Source organism: Palaemon carinicauda, chromosome 40 (genome assembly GCF_036898095.1).
Source record: "Palaemon carinicauda isolate YSFRI2023 chromosome 40, ASM3689809v2, whole genome shotgun sequence".
In the NCBI taxonomy this organism is placed as follows: Eukaryota; Metazoa; Arthropoda; class Malacostraca; order Decapoda; family Palaemonidae; genus Palaemon; species Palaemon carinicauda.
The window spans coordinates 60,909,328-60,934,571 of NC_090764.1; the positions used below are offsets into that span (position 1 = coordinate 60,909,328).

The following is a 25,244-nucleotide window of genomic DNA, read 5'->3' on the forward strand; positions in this document are numbered from 1 at the left end:
TGCAGGTATAACTGTTTCCCTTGTTTAACTTGTTATAAATTAATATACGGTACTTGTCGCGTCCCCATACCCTTGACGAGGTGGGATTGGGTAATGTCTTAGGTTACTTCTTAGATTCCTACATTTCTCAGACTATGTTCCATAGACTAGTCACTCTGCTAGCATCACACATTCACCAGAATTGCTCAGGCCACTAATCATGCTTTGCACTCATAGTTTAGCGAGGTGTCAGGGTTTCCCTCTGTTACGTGCAGAGCACGGATAGGAAAACCCCGGGTCAAAGACCAGCCAATTGGTCAGGACCTCCATCTTCCTAAAGGGTGAGTCATACCTATAAATAGGGTTAGATTTGTTAGCACAGAAGCAAATGACAAATTTAGAAGTAATTTGTATTCCTAACTAATACAAACCTGTAGCTATTTATACAAATTGTCCTGCCATCACATGTCAACCATAAATCTTGCCTGCAATAAAAACTTATCAGAATACACAGGCGGGTGTGTGAGAGGGGTGGCTGGGTACTCCTGGCTCCCCCTCCTGCCCCCTACCGCTAATTAGCGGTATGGTACAGTAGTCCACCTCGCTAAAAAGTCTTATGGCAAGTTTTAGCTTCGTCGAAAGGGTAATCCCAATATATAGTGTAAGGTTTGTATTAGTTTGAAAAAATACAAAATACCTCTAAATTTGTCTTTTTTCAACAGTTTGTGTAATATTGAATTATTGTCTTTTCTATTTGGTATTATATAACTGTGAATGCTTTCCTGTTTCTAGTGGTATACAGTACAGTATAACAATGCTTTTAATTTTTTGTTTTAATCAAGATGGGAATACTGTACTTGAGTTTTTTTTTTTTAATTATATAAGAAAGTAGATGATCTTGAAGTGTAATTAATGGTTCATCCATTATTCAAAGTTTTTCCTAATTTGCTGGTGTTTCTTTCACCTAACCTTTGCCAATGGAAAGGTTTGGCAGTGAAGTATAGTAAATTATTTACTGGTCTATACATAATTAGTTTTTTTTTTTTGTAATAAATTGCAAATATTTTTTCGTTTCAGGTCATTTTAGGGCGCCAGGGAACTGTTATGCCAGAAGCTGGAAGTGTGGTGACTTGTCGGGTTTTAGAAGTCAATCCCAACCAGGCACGTGTATCAATATTATGTGTTGGCCCAAACAAGTTGCATTCTCCAGTTTTAGGAACTGTAAGAAAACTGAATGTCAGAGAACACCAGATAGACACTGTAAGTAAACTGTAAACATTTATTATTTAGAAATATCACTGTGATCTTATACATTTAATACTATTTATTTTGATTAACCCCATCAATTTCAAATTTCCTTTATCCATCATAAGACAGTTTTCATATGCATCAAGAAATCTTTGAAATGATATACTCTTTGTCTAATGGGGTGACCTATGTTATTTACATGGTACTGTTGTGTACCTTAAGGATCCCGGCCGGTATGCCAATATATGGGGGTATACAGTGAACCCTCGTTTATCGCGGTAGATAGGTTCCAGACCCGACCGCGATAGGTGAAAATCCGCGAAGTAGTGACACCATATTTACCTATTTATTTAACATGTATATTCAGACTTTTAAAACCTTCCCTTGTACGTAGTACTGTTAACAAACTACCCTTTAATGTAAAGAACACTTAATGCATGTACTACAGTACCCTAAACTAAAACAGGCACAAATATTAAAGGCGACTTTATATCATGCGTTTCCTAAACACGCCAAAAAGCACGATAAAAAGTGGCAACCAATGTTTTGTTTACGTTTATCTCTGATCATAATGAAGAAACAAACGCATTTACACATCTGTGTATAGGTTAGTTTTTGCATCGATTATATTAATTATTCAGTACAGTATGTTGATTTTGTTATTGCCAATGTTTTACTTAATTTTTTTTAGGACTTCCAAATGAAATGTTTTTCTTTATGACGCCGCCTGAAACGACGGCGTCATAAAGTACGCTCAGTAAACAAACGAAAAAAGCTCAGTAAACAAACGAAGGCATTTAACGCGCATGATGAAAGTGATAAATAATGATATTACAGTAAAAGCTTTTATAAAATATGTTATTACAAATATTATTTACCGTATCTATATAAAATCATACATACGTAGCAAAGCAGGAAAACAATTTACGAGAGAGAGAGAGAGAGAGAGAGAGAGAGAGAGAGAGAGAGAGTTGTTTTACATACGTAAATGTAAATTTAAAAAAAAAAAAAAATAGCCCCATTTCATATAAAATAGATTACAAATATTTTACTTTATCATATTACAGTAGTCTGTATAATACTGTAAAGTTCAGTACAGTATGTTGTTGTTATAGTCATGGCGATGAAATTCTCACGAAACAAAAACACGCCATTTGATTACAACAGCTGATTCATTCTCTCTCTCTCTCTCTCTCTCTCTCTCTCTCTCTCTCTCTCTCTTCGTGTTATACAATACTTATGTTTAGATGAAGAAACTAAAATTAGTTTTCTTAGTGTCAATTAAATACGAAACGAAAAAATTATGCCGAGTCTACATCCATTTCAATCATAGCTAAAAATACGGCATCCGATTTCATCAGCAAACCACTATTTTTTGGGAAACGTAATTTTATTCTAGAAAATTGCTACTCTTTAAATAGTTAATTGCACATTAAGAAAGCGTGTACTTTTTTTTTTAAATTTCGGGTGTGTTTTAAAAATAGAGTATTGTTGACTTCTTTTTGTTTTACTTTTGGCTGTGATTAGATCAGCTGACGTCTAGCTGCCGCTCTTGAGAGTGTACGAATACACTAACAAAGTATCGTTTATACCATTTCTTAACTTATTCAAACCGTCTACAGTATACAGTTGATATTACATAAGCACCAATGTGTTATAACCTATCAAATTTTTTTGTTTATTACATTTAAACCCCCCCCTCTCTCTCTCTCTCTCTCTCTCTCTCTCTCTCTCTCTCTCTCTGTGGGCTACTTTTCACTACCTCCCATTCCTTACCTCTCTCTATCTCTTTAACAAATGATATCTTTGTTGCTCCTCAAAGTTTCATTTATATTGAAAATCAATCATGATTCAATTTTCCTTACTTTCTCCAATCTCGCACCATCGGTCACATCGCAGTATTTTCGAAATTTCCGGAAAAGCCGGGATATATGTATATACATGGGTTATGAAAAAAATCCGCGAAGTGGTGAATCCGCGATGGTCGAACCGCGAAGTAGCGAGGGCTCACTGACGAAAAACACAAAAATCCTGAAAAAAATTCTTTGAGCTTCGTATGGCAGTGGAGAATGCTTATACGAAATATTTTTCTCGAAATTCCTCTTGCTTTCATAGTTACAGGGTAATTAGTAAAAGTAACTCAATAAGCCAAAAATATTGATCCCTACAAGAAAATGCAGTATTTGTTCTGTTATCGTAAATTTTGATAATTATTACTTGTTCCGTAACCTAATACAAACCACGCTATTTACATGGGGTATTATTTTGGCGGAGCTGAAATGACAAGCCATTAACTTTTAACGAGGGTTAACTACCCCCTCGCTAGTTAGCGGGGGTTAGGGAAGGGGTAGCTAGCTACCCCTCCCCCCCTCACACACTGTGAATAGCCCAATTCACTTTTGGGTCGGACAGTGATCGGATGTCTCCGTTCCTGTCCTCGCTTGGCCAGCCATTATTGTTGTTTTGTCTTTACTTAACTACTTACATTTCTTGTACTCATATTTATATATGTAACATTTTTATGTTTATGTATATATCTGAGTATGGAAATCAGTAAGTTTCCTTTTCAGTGTTCACGCTTGTGTGTGTGTGTACGATATCTCCGTGTGGCCGCCGGCAGTCAGGCCACTTAAGTTGTAGTTTTCATGGTTCGCGATCTCTCTGGAGTTCGTTCACCTTTACTACATTTACTATAATTATTACATAACTCCTCTATGCGGGTGGAGTTGCAATGCTGTGCTTTACAATTATTTTTTTATTACTTGTTATAAATCTAATGGTTTTTTTTTTTTTTGTTAACTTCAGTTTGTAGTACGTTTTCCCTTCGGGGTTGTTCGTTCTTACTTTTAGTGAACTTTCTTTGAATTGCATAGCGTAACTGTTATAATTCTGTTTTGTTACAGCTTTCGCCCGCGCCCTCCCCCCCCTTCCCATGAGTAGGTGAGGTGGAGGGCGCTTGCCCGTTGTAATTCTTGTGTTTTTTCCCTCGGGTTCCTCTTCAGAGTCTTCCCGGGGGAATGAATGTTAACTAATTACTGTTGTTTTTTTCACAGTTAATGATTTGCTTTTCGTTTGCCTATGGGTCTACGAAGCAGAGCTGTCTTGTGGGTTGGATCTTCGTCAGGGGCGTGTCTCTCCTCCTGGAAGTCCTCCCGTGATACCGACAACTCCTCAGTTCATCTTAGAACTCTCAGGAGGCTCGCCTCCTTGGGTGGGGACACTTCCCTTCCGAGGGAGGTTCCTTTCCCAGGTTTTGAGTTGTTTCTCTTTCGGGGGAAACTTCTCTTACCTTATAATTTATAATTGATATTGTGCAACTATGCTCTTGGGGCTGAGCGGTTGCATCTGCGGCTACGTTCAAGGGACTGAGCAGCTGCAGGAGTGTTTCTTCCCCGTGGGGGAAGCTCTCCACAGAGATCACTCTTTGGAGGCCTCTTGTTGCTGTTGTTGCTGAAGGCTCAGTCTCCTTCGGGGGGCAGTTGAGTCCTCCGGTCTCTCCTGCGAGTGTTTCTTCCCCGTGAGGGAAGTTCACCACAGAAACTCCTCTTCGGAGGCCTACTGCTGCTGTTGTTGCTGTTGTTGCGGAAGGCTCGGTCTCCTTCGGGGGGCAGTGGAGTCCTACGGTCTCTCCTGCAAGTGTTTCTTCCCCGTGAGGGAAGTTCACCACAGAGACTCCTCTTCAGAGGACGGATGACCCGTCTTCCTACCCAGAGGGTGCCTTCGCTTCGCCCTCTGCGCGAGAGAGGTCTTCCTTCTCCCTACAAGGGAGTTAGGAGGCGCCTCTTTGGATCTTCGTCTCCTCCCCTGTGGAGGATCCGTCTCGTCTGGAGAGGATCGTCACTGCAACTTCCTGCGGATCGTTCGCGATCCCCTACACCTACCAGACCTCCCTTCTCCGTTCCTGGCTGCTGACGTGCTTTGGGCGCCTACGCAGGGTTCCCCTTCGCGCCACCTGCTCGCTTGCGTGCAATGGAGCTCTAGCTCTCCTGCCCGCCAGCGCTCTCCAACGCGCCATCGCTCACCTGGGCGCTCTCATCTTCCAGAGAAGTTACAGCGCTCTCCAACGCTCCAGCAATCTCCTGCTCGCCTGCGCTCTCCAACGCGCCAGCGATCTCCTGCTCGCCACTGCTCCCCTGCTAGCCAGCGCTCACCTGGGCGCTCTCCTGCTCGTCAGCGCTCACCTGGGCGCTCTCCTGCTCGTCAGCGCTCACCTGGGCGCTCTCCTGGGCGCTCTCCCGCTCGCCAGCGCTCACCTGGGCGCTCTCCCGCTCGCCAGCGCTCACCTGGGCGCTCTCCCGCTCGCCAGCGCTCACCTGGGCGCTCTCCCGCTCGCCAGCGCTCACCTGGGCGCTCTCCCGCTCGCCAGCGCTCACCTGGGCGCTCTCCCGCTCGCCAGCGCTCACCTGGGCGCTCTCCCGCTCGCCAGCGCTCACCTGGGCGCTCTCCCGCTCGCCAGCGCTCACCTGGGCGCTCTCCCGCTCGCCAGCGCTCACCTGGGCGCTCTCCCGCTCGCCAGCACTCACCTGGACGCTCCCGCTCGCCAGCGCTCACCTGGGCGCTCCCCCGCTCGCCAGCGCTCACCTGGGCGCTCTCCCGCTCGCCAGCGCTCACCTGGGCGCTCCCCCGCTTGCCAGCGCTCACCTGGGCGCTCTCCCGCTCGCCAGCGCTCACCTGGGCGCTCTCCTGCTCGCCAGCGCTTACCTGGGCGCTCTCACCTTCCAGAGAAGTTGCAGTGATCTCCTGCTCGCCAGCGCTCTCCAACGCGTCAGCGATCTCCTGCTCTCCTGGGCGCTCTCATCTTCTTGAAAAGTTGCAGCGCTCTCCAACGCGCCAGTAATCTCCTGCTCGCCAGCGCCCCCCTGCTCGCCAGCTCTCTCCTGGGCGCTCTCATCCTCCAGAGAAGTTGCAGCGCCTTCCTGATGTGCGCACTGCGCTCCATCATTCTCCTGCGCTCAAGCACTCGCCCGCGCGCAAGCACTCATTTGTGCTTGTGCCTGATGCGCGCCCTGTGCGCCCACGCTCGCCTGGTCCTGATGAACGCAAGGGTTCTCCTTTGCCTCGCTCGCGCTCTTTATCGCCCATTGATGCCTGCGCGCCCAGTTTCTCCTGCGCGCCCTTCTATTGCTGAGCGCCTTCTTAGTTTGGCGTAACTACGCCCACGATCTTCTGCAGCTCGCCCTTCACGTCCGCATGCTTTGGTTCCTGCAGACCCTAAGAAGGGGTGCTCGCTAACACGCTCTTCTGGCCGATGTTCTCCTGCGCTTCTGGACTTAGTCAAGAGTCTGAGCGCCCGTGCACCAGCGCTCCTGCGTGCCTACGCGCATTCACACATGTGAGTCCGTGCTCCTACGCACCCACGCTCCCCAAGGAATCTCCTGTTCCTGTCCAGCCAACGCTCGCACGCCCGCGCGCCAGATGTCCCCAAGAATACCTCTTGGGGATGGGAGACTTAGCTGCCAGTCCACCAAGAGGAGAGCACAGCGAGTCAGAACATGCGTTCTGTCAGGTCCTTCGATTGATGAGGGAGCTCAACAAAATCAAGGACCCGGAGACAGCCCCTCGCGAGGGGAAAGGCACCGTGCTTGACGAGGTCTTTGATGTCCAGAAGCCCCCCAAGACTAGTGCGGCTTTGCCCTGGTCTAAAGGGGTAAAAGGCGCCAGAGACAAGGTCAAAGCTCAACTCTCCGGTCTGGCCTCCTGAGGACGTTCTTCTGCCGGGTTCAAACTCCTCCCACCTCCTCTAGTCCAACAGAGGAGGTATTTCGAGATCGACGGGGAGTCTTGCATGTCTCTCCCATTCCATCATTCCGTGGAAGAACTAGCAAAGGGAACTTCTTTCGAGAAGCTCTCTACCCGGCAGGTGACGTTTGCAGCGTCAGACACCCAAAACCTGGAAAAAGTCGTGAAGATTGCCATGCAGGCAACTTCGTGGCTTGATCTCTGGCTTGGGTCTCTGGGCATCCTATTGCGATCCGAGGATCTGTCCAAGGAGAGCAATAGGAAAGCTTTGGAGACCTTCCTTGTCTCGGGCACTCGCTCTATTGAGTTTCTAGCCCACCAGGTCACTAACCTGTGGGCCAACATGATCCTCAAAAGACGCGATTCAGTGTCTGAGAGGTGCCATCCGAAGATCCCCACTACAGACGTCAGCAGGCTCAGACACTCCTCTAATTTTGGAGGGGAGTTACTGGAGTCTCGTGACATTGAGCAGACGGCTGAGAGGTGGAGGAGATCGAACCAGGACTCTCCCCTCCAAAGGGCCCTGACATCCCGGCCCTATAAACCTCCGGCCCCTCAACAACAACGTCAACAGCAGGCTCGCAAGATACCTAAGCAGGCTCCGGCAGCTAACACAAGCGTGTCTAAGCCGCAGTCCTTTCAGCTGAAAGATAAGACGCGGCAAGTCCTCTAAGGGAGGTAGAACTCCTAGAGGAAGCGGCAAAGGTCGCAAACACTAGGAGTGGCAGCCCCCCCGCGTGTCCTCCTGTGGGGGGATGCCTAAAAAGTTGCGTGCAGAGGTGGCAGCAACTCGGGGCCGACCCTTGGACGGTCTCTGTGATCGGTCAAGGGTATCGCGTCCCGTTCACAACATCTCTACCTCTCCTGACAGCGAATCCAGTGTCGTTGAACTCCTATGCCTTGGGATCGGCAAAGGGGTTAGCCCTCCAGGCAGAAGTCGAGTCCATGCTCAAGAAGGATGCTCTCCAGGAGGTTGACGACGGCTCCCCAGGCTTCTTCAGTCGACTCTTTCTTGTAAAGAAGGCGTCTAGAGGCTGGAGACCGGTCGTCGACCTCTCAGCACTAAACAAGTTTGTCGTACAAACTCGTTTCAGTATGGAGACAGCGGACACAGTCAGACTTGCAGTGAGACCACAAGACTTTATGTGCACTCTGGGTCTGAAGGACGCGTACTTCCAGATCCCCATCCATCCGTCTTCCAGGAAGTACTTAAGATTCAGCCTAGACGGCAAGACCTACCAGTTCAAGGTGCTGTTTCGGTCTCTCCATGGCACCCCAGGTGTTCACTCTGATCTCGTCATGGGCTCACAGGAACGGCATCCGTCTCCTTCGTTATCTGGTTGACTGGCTAATCCTGGCAGACTCGGAGTCGACCCTTCTGCGACACCGAGACAGGCTTCTGGAAGTTTGCCAAGATCTAGGGATCTTGGTAAATTTCGAGAAGTCCTCTCTGCGCCCTACGGAGAATCTGGTATACCTAGGCATGAAACTAGACACGATTCTTCACAAAGCCTTTCCATCAGACGAAAGGATAGCAAGGTTGAGGAAAGTAGCAGAACCTTTCCTCAGACGAGAAGAGCTTCCAGCCCAACTGTGGTTACGTCTCTTAGGCCATCTATCATCTTTGGTTCGTCTTGTTCCAAACGGCCGCCTCAGGATGAGATCCCTTCAGTGGCTGCTGAAGTCACGATGGAATCGGGGAAATGATTCCCCGGATTTCCTACTTCCCATAGGACCTTCGGAACGGGCGGATCTTCGATGGTGGCTGAACGACGAGAACCTACTGAAGAGAGCAGATCTTCTCGTTCCTCCCCCCAGATTTGACTCTGTTTACGGACGCGTCAAGTCAAGGGTGGGGGGCCCACATTCTGAACCAAAGAGCCTCAGGCCTTTGGTCAGAATCGGAAAGGTGCCTCCACATCAACCTGCTAGAATTGAAGGCCGTTTTTCTGGCTCTTCAACAGTTCCAACAAACCCTGGCGGGCCACTCCGTGGTGGTGATGAGCGACAGCACCACAGTAGTGGCCTATATCAACAAGCAGGGAGGTACTTTCTCGCAACAGCTATCCCATCTTGCAGTAGAGATTCTGAGATGGTCCGAAACCCGCTCGATCTCACTGTCAGCTCGCTTCATGCCTGGCAAGAGGAATGTCCTTGCCGACAGCCTCAGCAGGACGACGCAGATAGTGAGTACCGAGTGGTCTTTGGATCCTCAGATAGCCAACAAAGTCCTGACTTTGTGGGGTTCCCCGACTGTAGACCTGTTTGCGACAGCCTTGAATTTCAGGCTGCCCCTTTACTGCTCTCCAGTCCCGGGCCCCAAGGCTCTCTGGCAGGATGCATTTCAACACAGGTGGGACAACATGGACATGTATGCCTTCCCACCTTTTTGTCTGATGAGAAGGGTGCTCAACAAGGCCAACCTATTGGTCAACCTCTCCATGACTCTCATAGCTCCGCTATGGCATCATGCGGAATGGTTCCCGGACCTTCTGCAACTCCTAACGGAACCCCCAAGAGAACTCCCTCCACGTCACGAGCTACTCAGACAACCACATTGCAACATCTTCCACAAGGCCGTAGCTTCGCTTCGGCTTCACGCCTGGAGACTATCCAGCGACTCCTCACGGAGAGAGGATTTTCTCAACAGGTTGCGGACAGGATGTCTTGACACCTGCGAGAATCCTCTGCCAGCGTCTATCAGGCGAAGTGGAAAGTCTTTTGTGGTTGGTGTCGTGGAAGGGGTATCTCTCCACTCGATGCCACTATTCCAACAATAGCGGAGTTCCTTGTATATCTTTGGGAGGAAATGCGCCTTTCGGTCTCGGCGGTGAATGGCTATCGCTCAGCCTTAAGCTTAGCCTTCAGGCTGAAAGGAGTGGATATTTCCTCTTCGTTGGAACTTTCTCTACTCATACGCAACTACGAGCTTACTTGCCCCCAGTCGGAAGTCAGACTCCCTCCTTGGAACGTAGTTCAAGTGCTCAGGGCTCTGAAAGGAGCTCTCTTTGAACCATTACGCCAGGCGTCTGATCGCCTCCTAACGTGGAAGACGGTGTTCCTACTCGCGTTGGCCTCGGCCAAACGAGTAAGTGAACTTCATGGTCTCTCCTACGACGTTGCCCATTCAAGGGGATGGGTGGAGGTAACGTTCAAGTTCGTCCCTGAGTTCATTGCTAAGACTCAAAACCCTGGGGTGTCGGAGCCAACATTCGACTCCTTCAAGGTAACGAGTCTACGTTCTGTAACAAATGACCCAGACCACCTGTTACTGTGCCCAGTCAGGAGTCTGAGGCGCTACCTCAAAAGAACAGCTGCAGCTCGTCCTCATGTGCAAGCTTTGTTTGTGAGCACAGGGAGGAAAAAGAGGAGGGTCACCAAGAACTCCATCTCTTCATGGATTCGCAAGGTGATAAGCAGCACCTTGAATCCCGACTCTCCTCCGTCACGTCGTCCCAGAGCTCACGACGTCAGGGGTGTTGCTACTTCCCTGGCCTTCAAGAGAAACTTCTCTGTGACGCAGGTGCTTCAAGCTGGGGTCTGGAAACGTCAGACGACGTTCACAGCCCACTACCTGCAGGACGTGACCCACAGGAACCTCGATACGTTTTCTATCGGTCCTGTGGTGGTTGCACAACAGCTGGTCTAACCTCAGGGTCCTTATTGGACAAATAGCAGAAGGTTGAGGGCATTGTTACCCGGTTTTAGTCTGCATGAATGAAAGAGTATGTCTGGCCCTTACTTCTTTCTTTATTCTCCCCTCTCTATGGGATAGCAGCATCCAGGTCTTTGCGCAGCTGACCTCAACCTCTGCAGGTAAACCATGCTTCCTTGTGCTCCTAGTATTAGCCTTAATACTGTCGCGTCCCCCATACCCTGACGAGGTGGTATTGGGAACGCCCTAGCCTAGAGTTCCACATAAAGAACTCTAGGTCAACTGCCTAGGACGAGTCACGTTATTCTCCGTCACACACATCCTAGTAGGCCGCACGATGGTCAAACATGACAACGTGTGAGGGTTAGGGACTCCCGTTCCTTGAGTTCTACAACTCGGAATTGGAGTCCCCGGGTAAAGCCGAAGCCAGAAGGCTGGGGACTTTCCGCTCTTCCTAAGGGTAAGTCACCCCATGTAAATAGCGTGGTTTGTATTAGGTTACGGAACAAATGAAAAATTTCGTAGATAATTTGTATTTTTCCTACCATACAAACCTTAGCTATTTACGCAAATGTTACCCGCCAGCCCTGACCCCCAAGTCAAGTCCTACCCTTAAGTGAATTGAGCTATTCACAGTGTGTGAGGGGGGGAGGGGTAGCTAGCTACCCCTTCCCTACCCCCCGCTAACTAGCGAGGGGGTAGTTAACCCTCGTTAAAATTTAATGGCTCGTCATTTCAGCTCCGCCAAAATAATACCCCATGTAAATAGCTAAGGTTTGTATGGTAGGAAATATACAAATTATCTACAAAATTTGTCATATTTTAATGTAATACAAATTGTGAGCAATGGCATCTGTATAGATTCCATGAGTCACAGTGCTAAGTTATTATTACACTCTTCAATGCTAGCACAAACCTCAGAGAGAGTACACGTTTGAGTTTGACCTGTTACGTCTGTTTTTCTTGGTTTCGGCAAAAATTTCATCATACCAAAGAGGAAAAGACCATTTCAACATCTCGGTAACATAAGGAAGAAGAAAATTGCCTCTAATAAGAGTTCAGAAGTGGGTAATATCGGCGATTTTAACGGAGTTAGTGAAAGATGAAGGAGCGACTGTCTTGCCTGACCAGGAGCCTAAAGAAGCAAGATATTGAGCAAAAGGATCTTCATTTATGATTAAATTATGATAAACAAAATTTTTTGGTTTATTAATATCCAAAAAGGAACATAAAATTCATAATAATCATGATTTGTTAATATTGTCTTTGTAAAAATACAAAGAAAAACTTTGAACGCCCGTATCTCAAAATTATACTTATTGACATTCAAATTCTATCTTCTCCCTTAGTTTTAAAGATATAGCATTGAAATTTGATATATAACTTAGAAAGACATTATAAAACAATCAAATAGAGCCCTTTATCCATTTTTATTTTTTGCATTTTTTTTCTTAATTTTTCCCTTTATATTTTTTTTAGCATAATGAAAAAATTCATCTCTAGCAAAAAAATGGCTTAAAAAAAAAAAACTATATTTGATTGGAGGTCTACATCAGGTTTAAAGTATATGGGGGTAGTAATCCCAGGTCTTAATATTAACCCTTTTACCCCCGGGGTATTTTGAAATTTCCAACCCTTAACCCCCAGGGGGTTATTTTTTTCTCAGCACATTTTGCAGTATATTTTTTTTTAAATTGCTCTAACAACCTTAATTTTTGTCATAGAGAGGTCAGGTTGGTCTCATTCTCTTGGAAAATGCCTGAATTTTCTCAAAAAATTATCAAAAAATATGAAAAATAAATTTTTATAGCATTTTTTGCAAGGACGTACCGGTACGTCCATGGGGGTAAAGGGATGGCTTTTGTGAAACGTACCAGTACGTCCTTTGGGGGTAAAAGGGTTAAGTATCAAGGGAGGAGATAGTATTTGAAAAACAATCATTTTCAGGATAAATTGCCCTGGTGTCTCAAAACCGAAGGTCAGAGGCAAAAATCCTATGCAGTTTGAAGATGTCCTAAGTCACTTTATTAAGTGGTATGAATGTCAAAGTCCTGTAAGTCCTGTCCTTAAAAAACGGCATTAGCCGGCCGGCCCCATTAACCATGTCAGCAGCTCTTTAGAGAGCTCCAGCATCTACATCTTCATGCTTACTTTTCATTTTTCAATTTATTTGCTTTATTTTCCACTTTATCACATTGGTAACATTGTTTCTGGAGAGGGAGGTCCCAACCTTCCGGACTCACCAGTGGTAGCTTATACAGCCCCCCCCCCCTGGTACCCCCCCCAAGCGGCGGCGCGAGCCCTAAACCACGCCCCCTTGGGTGGAGTTACCAGGGACGAGCGGGTTGACTCGGCAATGGAAGTCTCATTTTCTGAAGTTGACTTCGGCACAGAACATTCTCCTCTTTTCCCTCCCGCTGCTCCCAACTTATATTTGCTGGTTTTCATTTTTCTGCACTCAGCCACCAGAGTAATATCTCAGCCCACGGCTTAATTATGGCTAGGAAAATTCTTACCTCCGTGGAGGTGCATCAGCTTAGCGAAGACTCCAGCGAAGAGGAGAACGTAATCAGTAATGAAAAACGAACACAATCGACTGCAGGAAGTGAAATGCCTTCAAATTCTGATATTGTTAATATGTTACTCCAACAGAATCAAACTCTCATGAAAATTATTCAGAAAAGGTAAGGTTTTAAATTCTGTTTATAATGAAAACGTCATATGGAAAGCAGCTGATTTAGACTCATGACGTCACAAATGCAAATGGCGGCCCCCATACGTAAGTTTGTTATGATTTGAATTGTTAGAGCAGGCATTTCCGAACATAGCGTAAGTAGCTTAAGCAAAGCATGTGCATGATTACAACATGAATAATTGGTGTAAACAAACTAAATACTCCAATTTATATATATAACAAAATTACAACTAGGTATACAAAACAAATTGCTTGCCTGACGCATCAAATGCACGCAGCTTAATAGGCAGTAGGCTAGACCACAGGTAAGTTCGAGTTTACATTTCTCACTTTAAACCTATCGACACAAGCCTAGGCCCTGGGGGTGATCTGATAGGGTTACATATGAGGCGGGTCTAGATTATTAATAATAACAGATATAAACTTAACATTCACTTAAATATGGCACTGAATTAACCTAAGAGGGCTATTTGAGTCGTGAACCCCATTGCCTGACTTCAGCCTTCTAGGTCCGCTGCTGTCCATATTTACTATACCTGTTGAACAAACATTTAAATTAATCTATGGTAAATAAATCACTGATATTAAAACATTCATCTCGGCAGAAGTGGTTCACCTGCTAAGAAGAATGAGACTCCCCCTCCTACTAAGCGCGCGAGACGATCACCTGAATTACCTGAAAGTGCAAATTTAGACCTCTTTTCCTTGTATAATAATGGAGATGAAAGTGATTACGAGGATTTCAACCTTCTTACCTTCCATAAACCCATTCCTTCATATATTTCCACCAATTTCAAAGCTGAACCATCTTTTCATAGAGAAGGGAAAATTCAATTGAATAATTCACTAGTAGCATTAACTTTCAGTGAAGGCCATAGTGATAACCGTGATAAATTCTTTGTTAGTAGTCAAAATAAGGAGTTCTCAGACTTTTTTGAATTAATTAATACTCCAAAGTTGAATTTCTGGCCTGAAGCTAAGGTATTTGATGACAGCTACAAGAGAAAATTTTTTTATGACATAGAAAATATTAAAATGAGTATTTCTGCCTTTCAAGGGCATGCAGCACTGGCACACATTGTATACCCCTCCAAAGTAAATGACATTGATTTTTTGTCCAAGATTATTATTGGTCCCCTAAGAAGGAGCATAGACCTCATACAAAATTTAATAAGAAATTTCAGAAGCAGAGCACTTCCTAGATACCTCAAGGAAGAGATAAGAGATCTTATAATCAAAGCAGACATTAAAGAAGTTTGGAATTTAAATGAAGACCAAAAATCAGCCATTGCTGCCTGCTTTCACAAGGGTTCCCTCCTCAGAGGAGGGGCAGCAAACTTCAGGGGTAGGAAATTCAACTTTGGGGGCAGGTTTCAGGGAAGAAGGTTCAGTTTCCTCAAAGGTAACCTTAACTTTAGATTCAAGTCTCAGCCGCTTAGAAGAGGTAATAGGCGAGGTGGGTACAGGGTGGGGGGGAGGTCACAAAATGGACAAGCTAAAAGTTCAGGAGCCAGAGAAAAGAAAGACCCTAGAAATTGAGCCATGCTCCGCACCAGTTCAAAGAGAGATTTTTTCAGCTCCAGTATTTTATGCACCAGTTGATAACGATGTTTACTCTGCACCAGTTAATAATGAGCTTTGCTCAGTACCAGTTAATGAGCTTTGCTCAGCACCAGTTAATAACGAGCTTTGCTCAGCACCAGTTGTTAATGAGCTTTGCTCAGCACCAGATAATAACGAGCTTTGCTCTGCACCAGACCATCATGACATTGGGCCAAATGCTATAAATAAGGATAGAAGTAAAGAGACCTTGCCTTTGGCCTCAAACCCAATGAATAACTCCTCCCAGAGCCCCCCAGAGAATAGGATAGGTAAGTCATTACTAATGAATATTGATAGTTGGAGAAAGCTTCCTAATGCCTCTTTTGCTTGTAAAATTATCAATGAAGGGGTGAGAATTCCACTTAATAATAAACTAAAAGCCCAGAGGTCATTAAAAAGAACAGGTAAAGAATTATTCAATTAACAAGCGTAAAATATTGGAAAGAGAATGTGACAGACTGCTAAAATTAGGTGTCATAGAGCAGATCCCCAGAACTTCCTTTTACTACTCCAACCACATATTTTATAAATTAAAACCAGATGGAACAGTACGTCTAATCTTTGACATGAAGGTGCTCAACACCATGATAAAAAAACCTTCTTTTACCATGCTCAAGGCCAATACTATATTTCCCTACCTACATCTAAACTCTTGGGCCTGCAAACTAGATTTAAAAGATGCTTATTGGCACATTCCACTACATGCAAGTAGCCAGAAATTTTTAACCTTCACATTAGGTAAAAGGAAGTTCAAATGGACTGTGGTACCCTTTGGACTAAAGACAGCACCTTATATTTTTTCAAAGATAATGTACACGGTGATCAAGTATATTAGAACTTCATATAACATCTTAATATTCAATTATCTCGATGACATTCTTATATTAGCAAAAGATTATTTAAAATGTAAAAATCACATTCAGTTAGTCATTAAGATCTTGTCAGACTTAGGATGGAATATCTCACTTAAAAAATCTACAATTGAACCGACTCAAAGAATTGAATTTTTAGGAGTGCATTACAATATGATTGAGAAAACTATGAATCCCAGTGGGAAAAACATAGAGAAGTGTGTCGAATTGGCCAAAGCTTTCTCCAACTCTGTTAAATCTGACCTTCATTCCTATCAAATGTTAATCGGAGCTTTAAATTTCAGTGCATCCTATACAAGCTTGGGAAGATTCCATCTTAAATATCTCCACAGATACCACAGTTATTTTAATTCAGGGTACAAAATCATTCCCCACACCTTCAAAAAATACCTAAAGCCATGGGAACAGAGACAAATGTACAGAGGGGTTAACATTCCAAAACCACAAATAGATGCAGAACTTTTCACGGACGCTTCCAACCAGGGTTGGGGAGGTGCATTAGTAATTGCGGGTAATATGCTCTCAATAAATGGAACTTGGACAAATGAAGAATCCTCCCTTCACATCAATGTAAGAGAGTTATTAGCTTGCTTCTATTCTTTGGAACACTTCACCACTAGGTTATACAACAAAGTAGTCTTAATACATGTTGATTCAAAGGTTACTAATTGTTGGCTAAGGAAACAGGGTAGTATCAGAAACAAGTTAGCTCATGAACTGGTCAGGAAAATACTTAGTACCATGAAGGATCACAACATACAGATAAATTCTAGATGGATCAGGGGAGTAAGTAACACCATCGCAGACTCACTTTCCAGGGACCTGGGTTCCATTCACACAGAAACTTCCCTCAGTGACAGTCTATTCTCCTTAATCTGCTCTGACTTCAATTTCACCCCGGAAATAGATCTGTTCTCAAATGGCTTCAATACTAAGTGCAAAAAGTTTTGTTCATCTCTTCCAAACCAAAAAGCCATCAGCAATAATGCACTTACGATTAGCTGGAAGGGATCAACACCTCTCTATGCCTTTCCACCAGGATTCTTACTACACAAAGTAGCTTTTAAAATCTATAAAGAATGCAATAATAACATGCTTTTCTGCACCATATCGCAGGGGACGGAACCATGGATTCCATTAGTGAGGTCAGTCGCGAAGCAGCACAAACGATATACTGTGAAGATCGAAGACTACCAGATAGTTCTCAAGGATTGTATCTCACCCTCAGCAAAGCTCTAATCAACTTTGATCGCCTTCAAAATTTAAAGAATCAGCTCCCTAATGTCTTTCCTCCTGAGGTTTGCTCCAAAATTGCTATCAGCTTGAGGGACAGCTCCTTGCACAAGTATGAAAACCTATATAACATTTTTAAAAGTTTCATTCACAAGGAGTATGGAAGAGACAACAAATTCCCCCTGTTAGCAATTATTTTATTTTTCAATCACCTTATAGACAGGGGACTGTCTTACAATACCCTGAAGAGCTACAGAGCAGCTTTAGGTCCTATCTTGTCAGGTTATTTCCCAGGTTACTGTCTTGCAGAAGACAATATGTCAGAGCAATGATATCGGGAGTTAATAGAAGGAAGCCTAGCAATTCTCACCAGTTCCCTGGCTGGGATCTAGACAAAGTAATCTCGTTTCTCAACACCACGAGAGATAACTCTACCTTACTACTGTCACAGAAAACCTTGTTCCTAGTAGCCTTAGCTTGCCCTTTAAGAGCAAATCAATTTAACAATCTCTGCATTTCCAGGAGCACCTTCACCCCAGAACACATTGTCTTACGGAACCACCCTTCCTTCATGGCCAAAAACCAAAAGAACAACTACACGCCAATAGAGATCAGCTTTAGGAAGCTTCCTAACAGACCAAAAATATGTCCAGTCAGACAATTGAACTTCTATTTGGAATACACAAACAAAGTCTGTATGGAAAGAAACATATACAGGAAAGACCACATATGGCTAGATGAACACTTCAAGATAATGTCCTTACAAAAAATGAGACAACTTTTTAGGGAGTGCATTTTCAGAGCCGACCCAAATGCAACTAAACAGTCAACTAATTTCCACTCTATAAGGGGTCAATCTTCATCAAGACTGCTATACAATGGAGTATCTATACAAGAAATCATGTCTAGAATGAATTGGAGAAGCGACTCTGTCTTCAGCTCTTACTATGCTCTCCTCGGCTTACAGGGAGCTTTCGATGCTGTGGTCGCTGGACTTCATCTTCAAGCCCCCTGAAGCATCTGCCTAGCTACCACTGGTGAGTCCGGAAGGTTGAGACCTCCCTCTCCAGAACTGTAAGTTTACTTGTGAACGAAGGTTCTGGAGTGGGAGGTGAGACTTTCCGGACTCAAGGTCTGGGTCACCCTCCAACCCTTCCCCCGTGAGCCGAGGAGACCATGTACTTAGGAGGGAATATTCTAACAACTTCATAACTCAACAGAGTAGCTTATATATACAAGAACACACACATACAATCCCTATTATTCCACAGAAAACAAACTAACTGGAATCTTTCAATATTCATATCAACCAAGAGAGCACAAGAAGATTGAATTTACTAGTAAAAAGACCTTTATGTCCAACAATTTGCACCTTCACAGTAATTCCTTCATAACTTGCACAGCCAAGGTAAGCTCAACCACTTCTGTGTTATTTTTTGTTCTATTACAACTTCAAAAATGTGACTTCCATTGCCGAGTCAACCCGCTTGTCCCTGGTAACTCCGCCCAAGGGGGCGTGGTTTAGGGCTCGCGCCGCCGCTTGGTGGGGGGGAGGGGTGTATAAGCTACCACTGGTGAGTCCGGAAGGTCTCACCTCCCACTCCAGAACCTTCGTTCACAAGTAAACTTACAGATTTAATACTGTCTTTGCTCTTGTTGTTAGCGTACTTGTCATTCCTTAATTCTAAAGATTTTTATAAATAAACAAGCTACAACCCTAATTGGAAAAGCAAAATGCTACAAGCCCAGGGGCCCCAACAGGGAAAACAGCTGAGTATGAAAATGAAATATAATAGTACTGAGTAAGCTATAAATGAGAAAACATTTACTATTTGTTTGAAATCCTGAAGTTCCACCAATTCAACTACCAGATTAGGAAGATTATTCCACAATATGGTCACAGCTGGAATAAAATAAAACTAATAGAATACTGTGTAGTAATGAGCCTTATGATGTAGAAGGCAAGGCTGTCAGAATTGGCTGGATAGCTAGTAATACATTCTGGATGTTACAGTCTGGGGAGATATGAGGCAAAGGATGATCAGAATTTTTGAAAATCTTATGCAACATGGACACATGACTAAATGAAAGACAGTATCAGAGATTAATACTGTATCCAGATCAGTTTTAAAGAATTTAGTAAACTAAGTCTTTTTTCCACAAATTAAGATGGATGGAAAAGTAGAATGCTACAAACCCAAGGACTCCAACACGAAAAGCAGTTTTTTTCAAACATTTCCCTACTGAGTAAGAAACTTCATCCCTTCCCTACTCCTTAGGAGACATTTCTTCAGCTACCATTTGTTGTATAACTCCTGCTGCAGGTCTTGGAGTTTTTCTGTTGTAGGTTCTGTGCTGTGGTCCTGCACTAACTTTATTAGATCATCATCACTAATGTGCTAGTCCATTGGCTTTAGAGAAGCAATGTTCTCTAAGAATATAGAATCAGGTTCAAAGCTTTCTAACCCCTTTTCAGTTACAGCATTTGGACATGTTCCTCCATGCAAGGTTTTATTAATCTAAAAGATACTTTTTTCTGCACTTTGTCTTGCATACAAAATGGGTTAAGTCCTTATCTGGTGACTTTAAAACTCCTCCAGAAAATATCTTTGGTTTTGAACTTCTTGAAATTTTATAGAAACTGTTGATCCTTTGCCTAGATTAAAGGGCTTCTATTGGTCAACAAGAGCTTCACAATAAAGAAGCTGAACTCCTCCAGCAACTAATTTTCCCGGTTTGAGGGTGAGTATGTCCAATGCCGATGAGGACAAGGGCCGTGATTGGCAATTGTTAATTTTTTTCACAGTGCCCAAATGCCTCATGAACCTGGTTTATGAAAAACTACTTAGTTAACCAGGCTTTATGTAATGTGGGTCCTCCTCCACATCGCTCAAGTTTACTCATCACATTGTCCTTGTAAACCCCATGGGTTTTCTGAATGATACACAAACAAGGGCTTGACCTTAAAAATCCCCACATGTATTCCCATACAGCAATATAGTTAGCATATTCTTTATTGGTATATTGCTCATCAATCCCTTTTCATAATTGGTGATGTAGGATCTCTGGCATTTTGGGAAACAAAGCTCTAGGCCTTAATGAACTCTTTGAATTCTCAAACTTAATCTGCTGCAGCTTCTTTGTTTGAACTGGCATCTTTCCCCATGCCTTACAACATTATGTATACCACTTCTTTGTTACAATTATTGAACCAACCTTGGATGATCATGAGTCTCATCACTTTTACCAGCACTTGTTCCATAAGGTATTTAGCTATTGTACTTTGCCTTCTTGTATTTGATGGTCTCAGAAATATTATCATCCGCCAACTGTTTATTCTTTATCCAAATCAACATAAGTTTCTCTACCTCTTAGATAGCCTCTTTGTTTTGATAGGCATATTACTTCTTTTTTACATCAACTTCCTTATTGTATTTGGGGATACTCCATATGGCTTGAATAGATTAGACATGCATACACCACATACTGACTTTACATTGACTTCTTTTCTCAATTCTATCGTGACTTTTTGTCTTATAACTAATATCACCCTTCTTTAGCTCCATTTGTGCACAAATAAATATGCAAAAAAAAAAAAAAAGAATACCATAGATAAATTAAGTAAAAAAGGTAGCAGCAATTTCCTATGGTTATCCATTGGGAGACAGCTGTGAAAACGGATTTTGAGCGAAGCGAAAAATCTATTTTTGGGTGAGGTAGCCATGTCGTCCTGATGGAAGTTCCTTCAATAGTAGCTTCCTAGGTATATTTGCCTACAGTGATATATCCCAGAGAATTTACCAAAGGTATCCAGGATTCTAACTCCTGGAGCGAATATCCCTTAAAAATAAAAAGGGATATCGTGTAATATCAGAGGACGTATTCTTGACACGTCTCATAGCTATCTACATCCCCAATAGTGCTTTCGCTTCGAGGGGAAAGAATGGCAAGAATAAGGAGAGTCGTTAAAGAGGCGACACCCCTACTCCACTGTAAATAGTGCGCCAAATCGCCACCTCGCGGCGCCACCAAGCCATTCTTTGTAGCATTGTAGGTGTTACAGATACAATACCATAGGGAGGGATTCATTATCCTTTTGTCAAAAAGAGGGTGGGTCCATCAGGACGACATGGCTACCTCACCCAAAAATAGATTTTTCGCTTCGCTCAAAATCCGTTTTTTGGGCTCAGGCCATGTCGTCGTGATGGAAGTTTACCAGAACATTATTTTCAATAGTGCCGTCCATCTCGAGATAAAGCTTTCCTTTTGGTCTTCTAGACCTAGAGACACTTGATGTTACCATTATACATCAATCAGCTGATCATGAAATATGTCAGTGCTTCCTGCCCCCTACAGGGAAGAATCTGGGCAGACTCAAGGAAAAAACCTGAGGATTGTGAGTTCAAGGAAACAATCTAGCAAACAGTTTGTATATTAGTGTCATCATATACGTAAAGCATAGTTTGTACTTGGATGGTATTGATCTGTGCAGGTTACTGGTACCTCCCGGGTCTGTTGTTAAAGAGACAGACAGGTTTATATACGTGTAGGAAACCTTAAGCAGTAAAATGAACAGTCTAGTACAATAAGTTCTTACCTGTTTGCTTGGAACAATAGTAATCTTAGTGCCGGATATTTTCTTAAATATTAAAAGAATCAAGGATGCTCTGACTTTATTCTTAAACTGGAATGGTTGGGGCGAAAGCGACGCAAAGATTCGTTCTATTGTTTATTACAATAAATTTAGAAATCATAGATGTAATCAATTACATATTACACTGAACAATTCTGCATAGAAGCATAAACAGTAATAACAGAAAATAAAAATCCGTTTCACCTGAAAAGGAAACACCAGCCACTCTATGGGAAATATAAGAATATCACTATGAATTCTGTTGTTACTAGGAACACTGTGCATATAGGTATGCCTGGCACTTGTATCAGTCTGTTATGCTTAAAGTCACCCGTGTGAATAGAACAGTCTATAGTGTCATCACTAAACACAATACTCAACATGATATGCCTTGAGAGTCTATCATGTACACCCTTCACTAAAAGTCCCAAATAGTGCACTGTTCTTCGCAGTAATCAAGCGGCCGGTTTTATTACACTGCCTGCCGCCACCACATGAAATTTTATTTCGTGTAATTGCTTCGCGTAGTGCTTGAAGAAAACTCTGGACGACTTCCGTCCAATATAAGCACGAAGGCTTTCAAATGACATAGTCTGAAAGAAATTCAGAGACGCGGCAACTTTTCTCGGATCATGACCTGCGGGTGTACTGTCTGGATCCGCTCTGCGTATAAAATAGGTGATTTTCGCCCTCAACTGTTTCAAGGATAACGTTGAACCGGAAGTCTCTCCCTTGAAAAGCTGACCTCCCTTAAAGTCTGAAGTTCTACGAAGATAGACTTTTAGGCATTACACTGGGCAGAGGGATGCTTCTTCCTTCAGAGGGCAGATTCTCCAGGGACCCCATCTCTTAGTGGGCAGCTCGTTCTTGGCGAGAAACGTCGGGTCCGGAAAGAGGTTCAGTTCTCCGTTGTCTGTGAACTGAATGTGGCCATCATCCCTCGAGAGGGCCACTATTTCGCTAACTCTGGCTCCTGAGGCTAGTGCAAATAAGAATATCACCTTTTGAATCAAGTCTTTCAGCGAGCAATCCTCATTGTTCAGCGTTGATGCTAAGTGAAGAACCTTATCCAAAGACCTTGAAATGGGCTTAGGAGGAGCTGCGGGCTGAAGTTTAGCGCAGGCTTTAGGAATCTTGTTGAAGATCTCATTGGAAAAGTCTACCTGGAGGGCGTAAAGCATTGGTCTGGCTAGGGAAGATTTACATGTAGTAATCGTATTGGCTACTAAACCTTGTTTATGAAGATGGATGAAGAAGGACAAACAGAAATCTGCAGAAATCTCCTTAGGTTTCTTCGCCTTCACAAAGGCCTCCCACTTCTTCCAGGAAGACTCATATTGTCTTCTTGTTGACTTTGACTTGTATTCTTTTAAGAAATTAATACTGTCCCTAGAAATCTCGAACCGTTTCTTGACCGCTAAGGCGAGAAAATCATGAGATGAAGGTTCTGGGTTTTCACTGATGAAGCTGAGACAGTCAATTTCTGCACTTGCTGAGTCAGAACTGGGTCCGGCAACGGGATCAGCTTCAGGCGTAGTTCTGTTACTAGAGGAAACCAGACGCTGTTGGGCCACTTGTGGGCCACTATTGCTGCTGTCCCCCGAAAGGATCTCAGTTTGTCGAGGACTTTCAGCGGAAGGTTGGTTGGAGGGAATAGGTAGATCTTGGACCATCTGTTCCAATCTATGGGCATTGCATCCATTGCTTCCACTAAAGGATGCTCGTACGAGGCTACGTACCGGGGTAGCTTCTTGTTGTCGCTCGTTGCGAAGAGGTCTATCTGCAGTCCTGGGACTTTGTGTAATATGAAGGAGAATGATCTTGCATCTAGGGACCATTCTGACTCTATCGGTTTGATCCTGGATAGAGCGTCCGCTGTCACATTGTGGAACCCTTGAAGGTGGACTGCTGACAAGTGCCATTTCTTCTCCGCTAGACGGAGGATGGCCAGTATCACTTGGTTTATGTGAGGTGATCTCGAGCCCTGTCGGTTTAGGCATCTCATGACTTCGCTGTCTAGAACCAGATGGATGTGGATTGAGCAGCGGAGTTTCAGTTTCTTCAGAGAAAGAAAAACTGCCATGGCTTCCAGAAAATTGATGTTGAAGGTTTTGAAGAGGGGAGACAAGGTTCCTTGGACTTTCCGGTGATGAGAGTGACCTCCCCACCCTTCTTTCGAGGCATCCGTGTGAATGGTGACTGACGGTGGAGGTGGTTGTAAGGGAACCTTGTTCCTTAGGTTCTTGGCCTCCGACCATGGCTTGAGTAGTGATCGCAGACGATTTGGTATCTGTCTTTGTAGATCTCTTCGAGCGTTTGATGCGTATTTTCTCCAAACTCCTGATGCATCTTTTAATTGTGCTCTCAATACTGGATCTGTCACTGAGGCGAACTGGAGGGACCCCAACACTCTTGTGGATTGAAGAAGTCTTTTGACAGATCCTTCTATCTCTTTCCTCTTCTTTGACGGAATGGAAAGGCAGTGTGACTGCAAGTTCCAGTGGACGCCCAGCCACTGAAAATTTTGAGCTGGAGATAGTCAAGATTTTTCCAAGTTGATCTTGAATCCTAAGTGTTCCAGGAACCGGATCACTTCCTTGGAGGCTTGCATGCACTCTTCCTCGGATGCTGCCCACACCAGCCAGTCATCCAGGTAGGCTACCACCTGGATTCCTTTTAGGCATAGTTGATGAATGACTGCATTCGCAAGCTTGGTGAATACCCTTGGAGCTATGTTCAGACTGAAGGGCATGGCTCTGAAAACGTACTTTCTTTTTTGTAGTTTGAATCCCAGGTAGGGGGAAACTTGACGGTTGATTGGAACGTGCCAGTACGCATCCGTCATGTCTATGGAGACTGTGTATGCCTGTTTGGGCAAAAGGGTCCTGATGTGTTGAAGCGTCAGCATTCTGAACTTGTAGTTCACTATGAACTTGTTGAGTGGTGATAGGTCCAGAATGACTCTGAGCCTTTCCGAGTCCTTCTTCGGAACACAAAATAGCCTTCCTTGGAATCTGATGGACTTCGCCTTCCTTATAACTCTTTTGTTCAAGAGTTCCTGAACATATTCTTCCAATATGGGGGTTGAGTGTTGGAAGAATTCAAGGAAGTTTGGTAGAGTTGAGCTCCAACTCCACCCTAGTCCATTCTTTATTAGGCTGTGGGCCCAGGGATCGAAGGTCCAACGATCCCGGAAGAGGAAAAGTCTCCCTCCTACCTGTAGCATCTCACTTTGAGTGCTGGTTGGAGGCTTTACCTCCTTGGCCACGTCCACCTTTGTTGCCCCTACCTCTGAAGGGGCGTCTGGAGGATCCTCGAAAGGAACCTTGAAACTTCGGCCTAAAGGTTGTCGACTGCCTTTCGAAAACTGTGGTGAACACAGGCGATTGGGTCACCAGTTGGAAGGTGGTGGGTGGTTGTGCCACCGTCTGGGGCACCGTGGCCACGGGAAGCTGTTGCTGTTGTTTCGGCCGAGAGGGCACTCTTGGTTGTTTCGACTTGTTCTTCGGCTGGGGACCCTCATCAGCTGAAGATTTTCTTTTAGAGGACAAGCCCCATTTAGAGAGGTTTCTGTTCTCTGTTGTGGCT

At 44.2% G+C, this 25,244-nt stretch overlaps 1 protein-coding gene across 1 annotated transcript in view; it reads left to right on the top strand.

Moving 5' to 3' along the window:
* Window positions 1-25,244, top strand: part of Csl4 (exosome component 1 Csl4) — a 177,105-nt gene that overhangs the window by 108,083 nt on the left and 43,778 nt on the right. Inside the window, exon 3 of the mRNA XM_068363790.1 lies at window positions 1,057-1,239. Coding sequence (XP_068219891.1) covers window positions 1,057-1,239 — 183 coding nt within the window. The remainder of the gene's footprint in view (window positions 1-1,056; window positions 1,240-25,244) is intronic.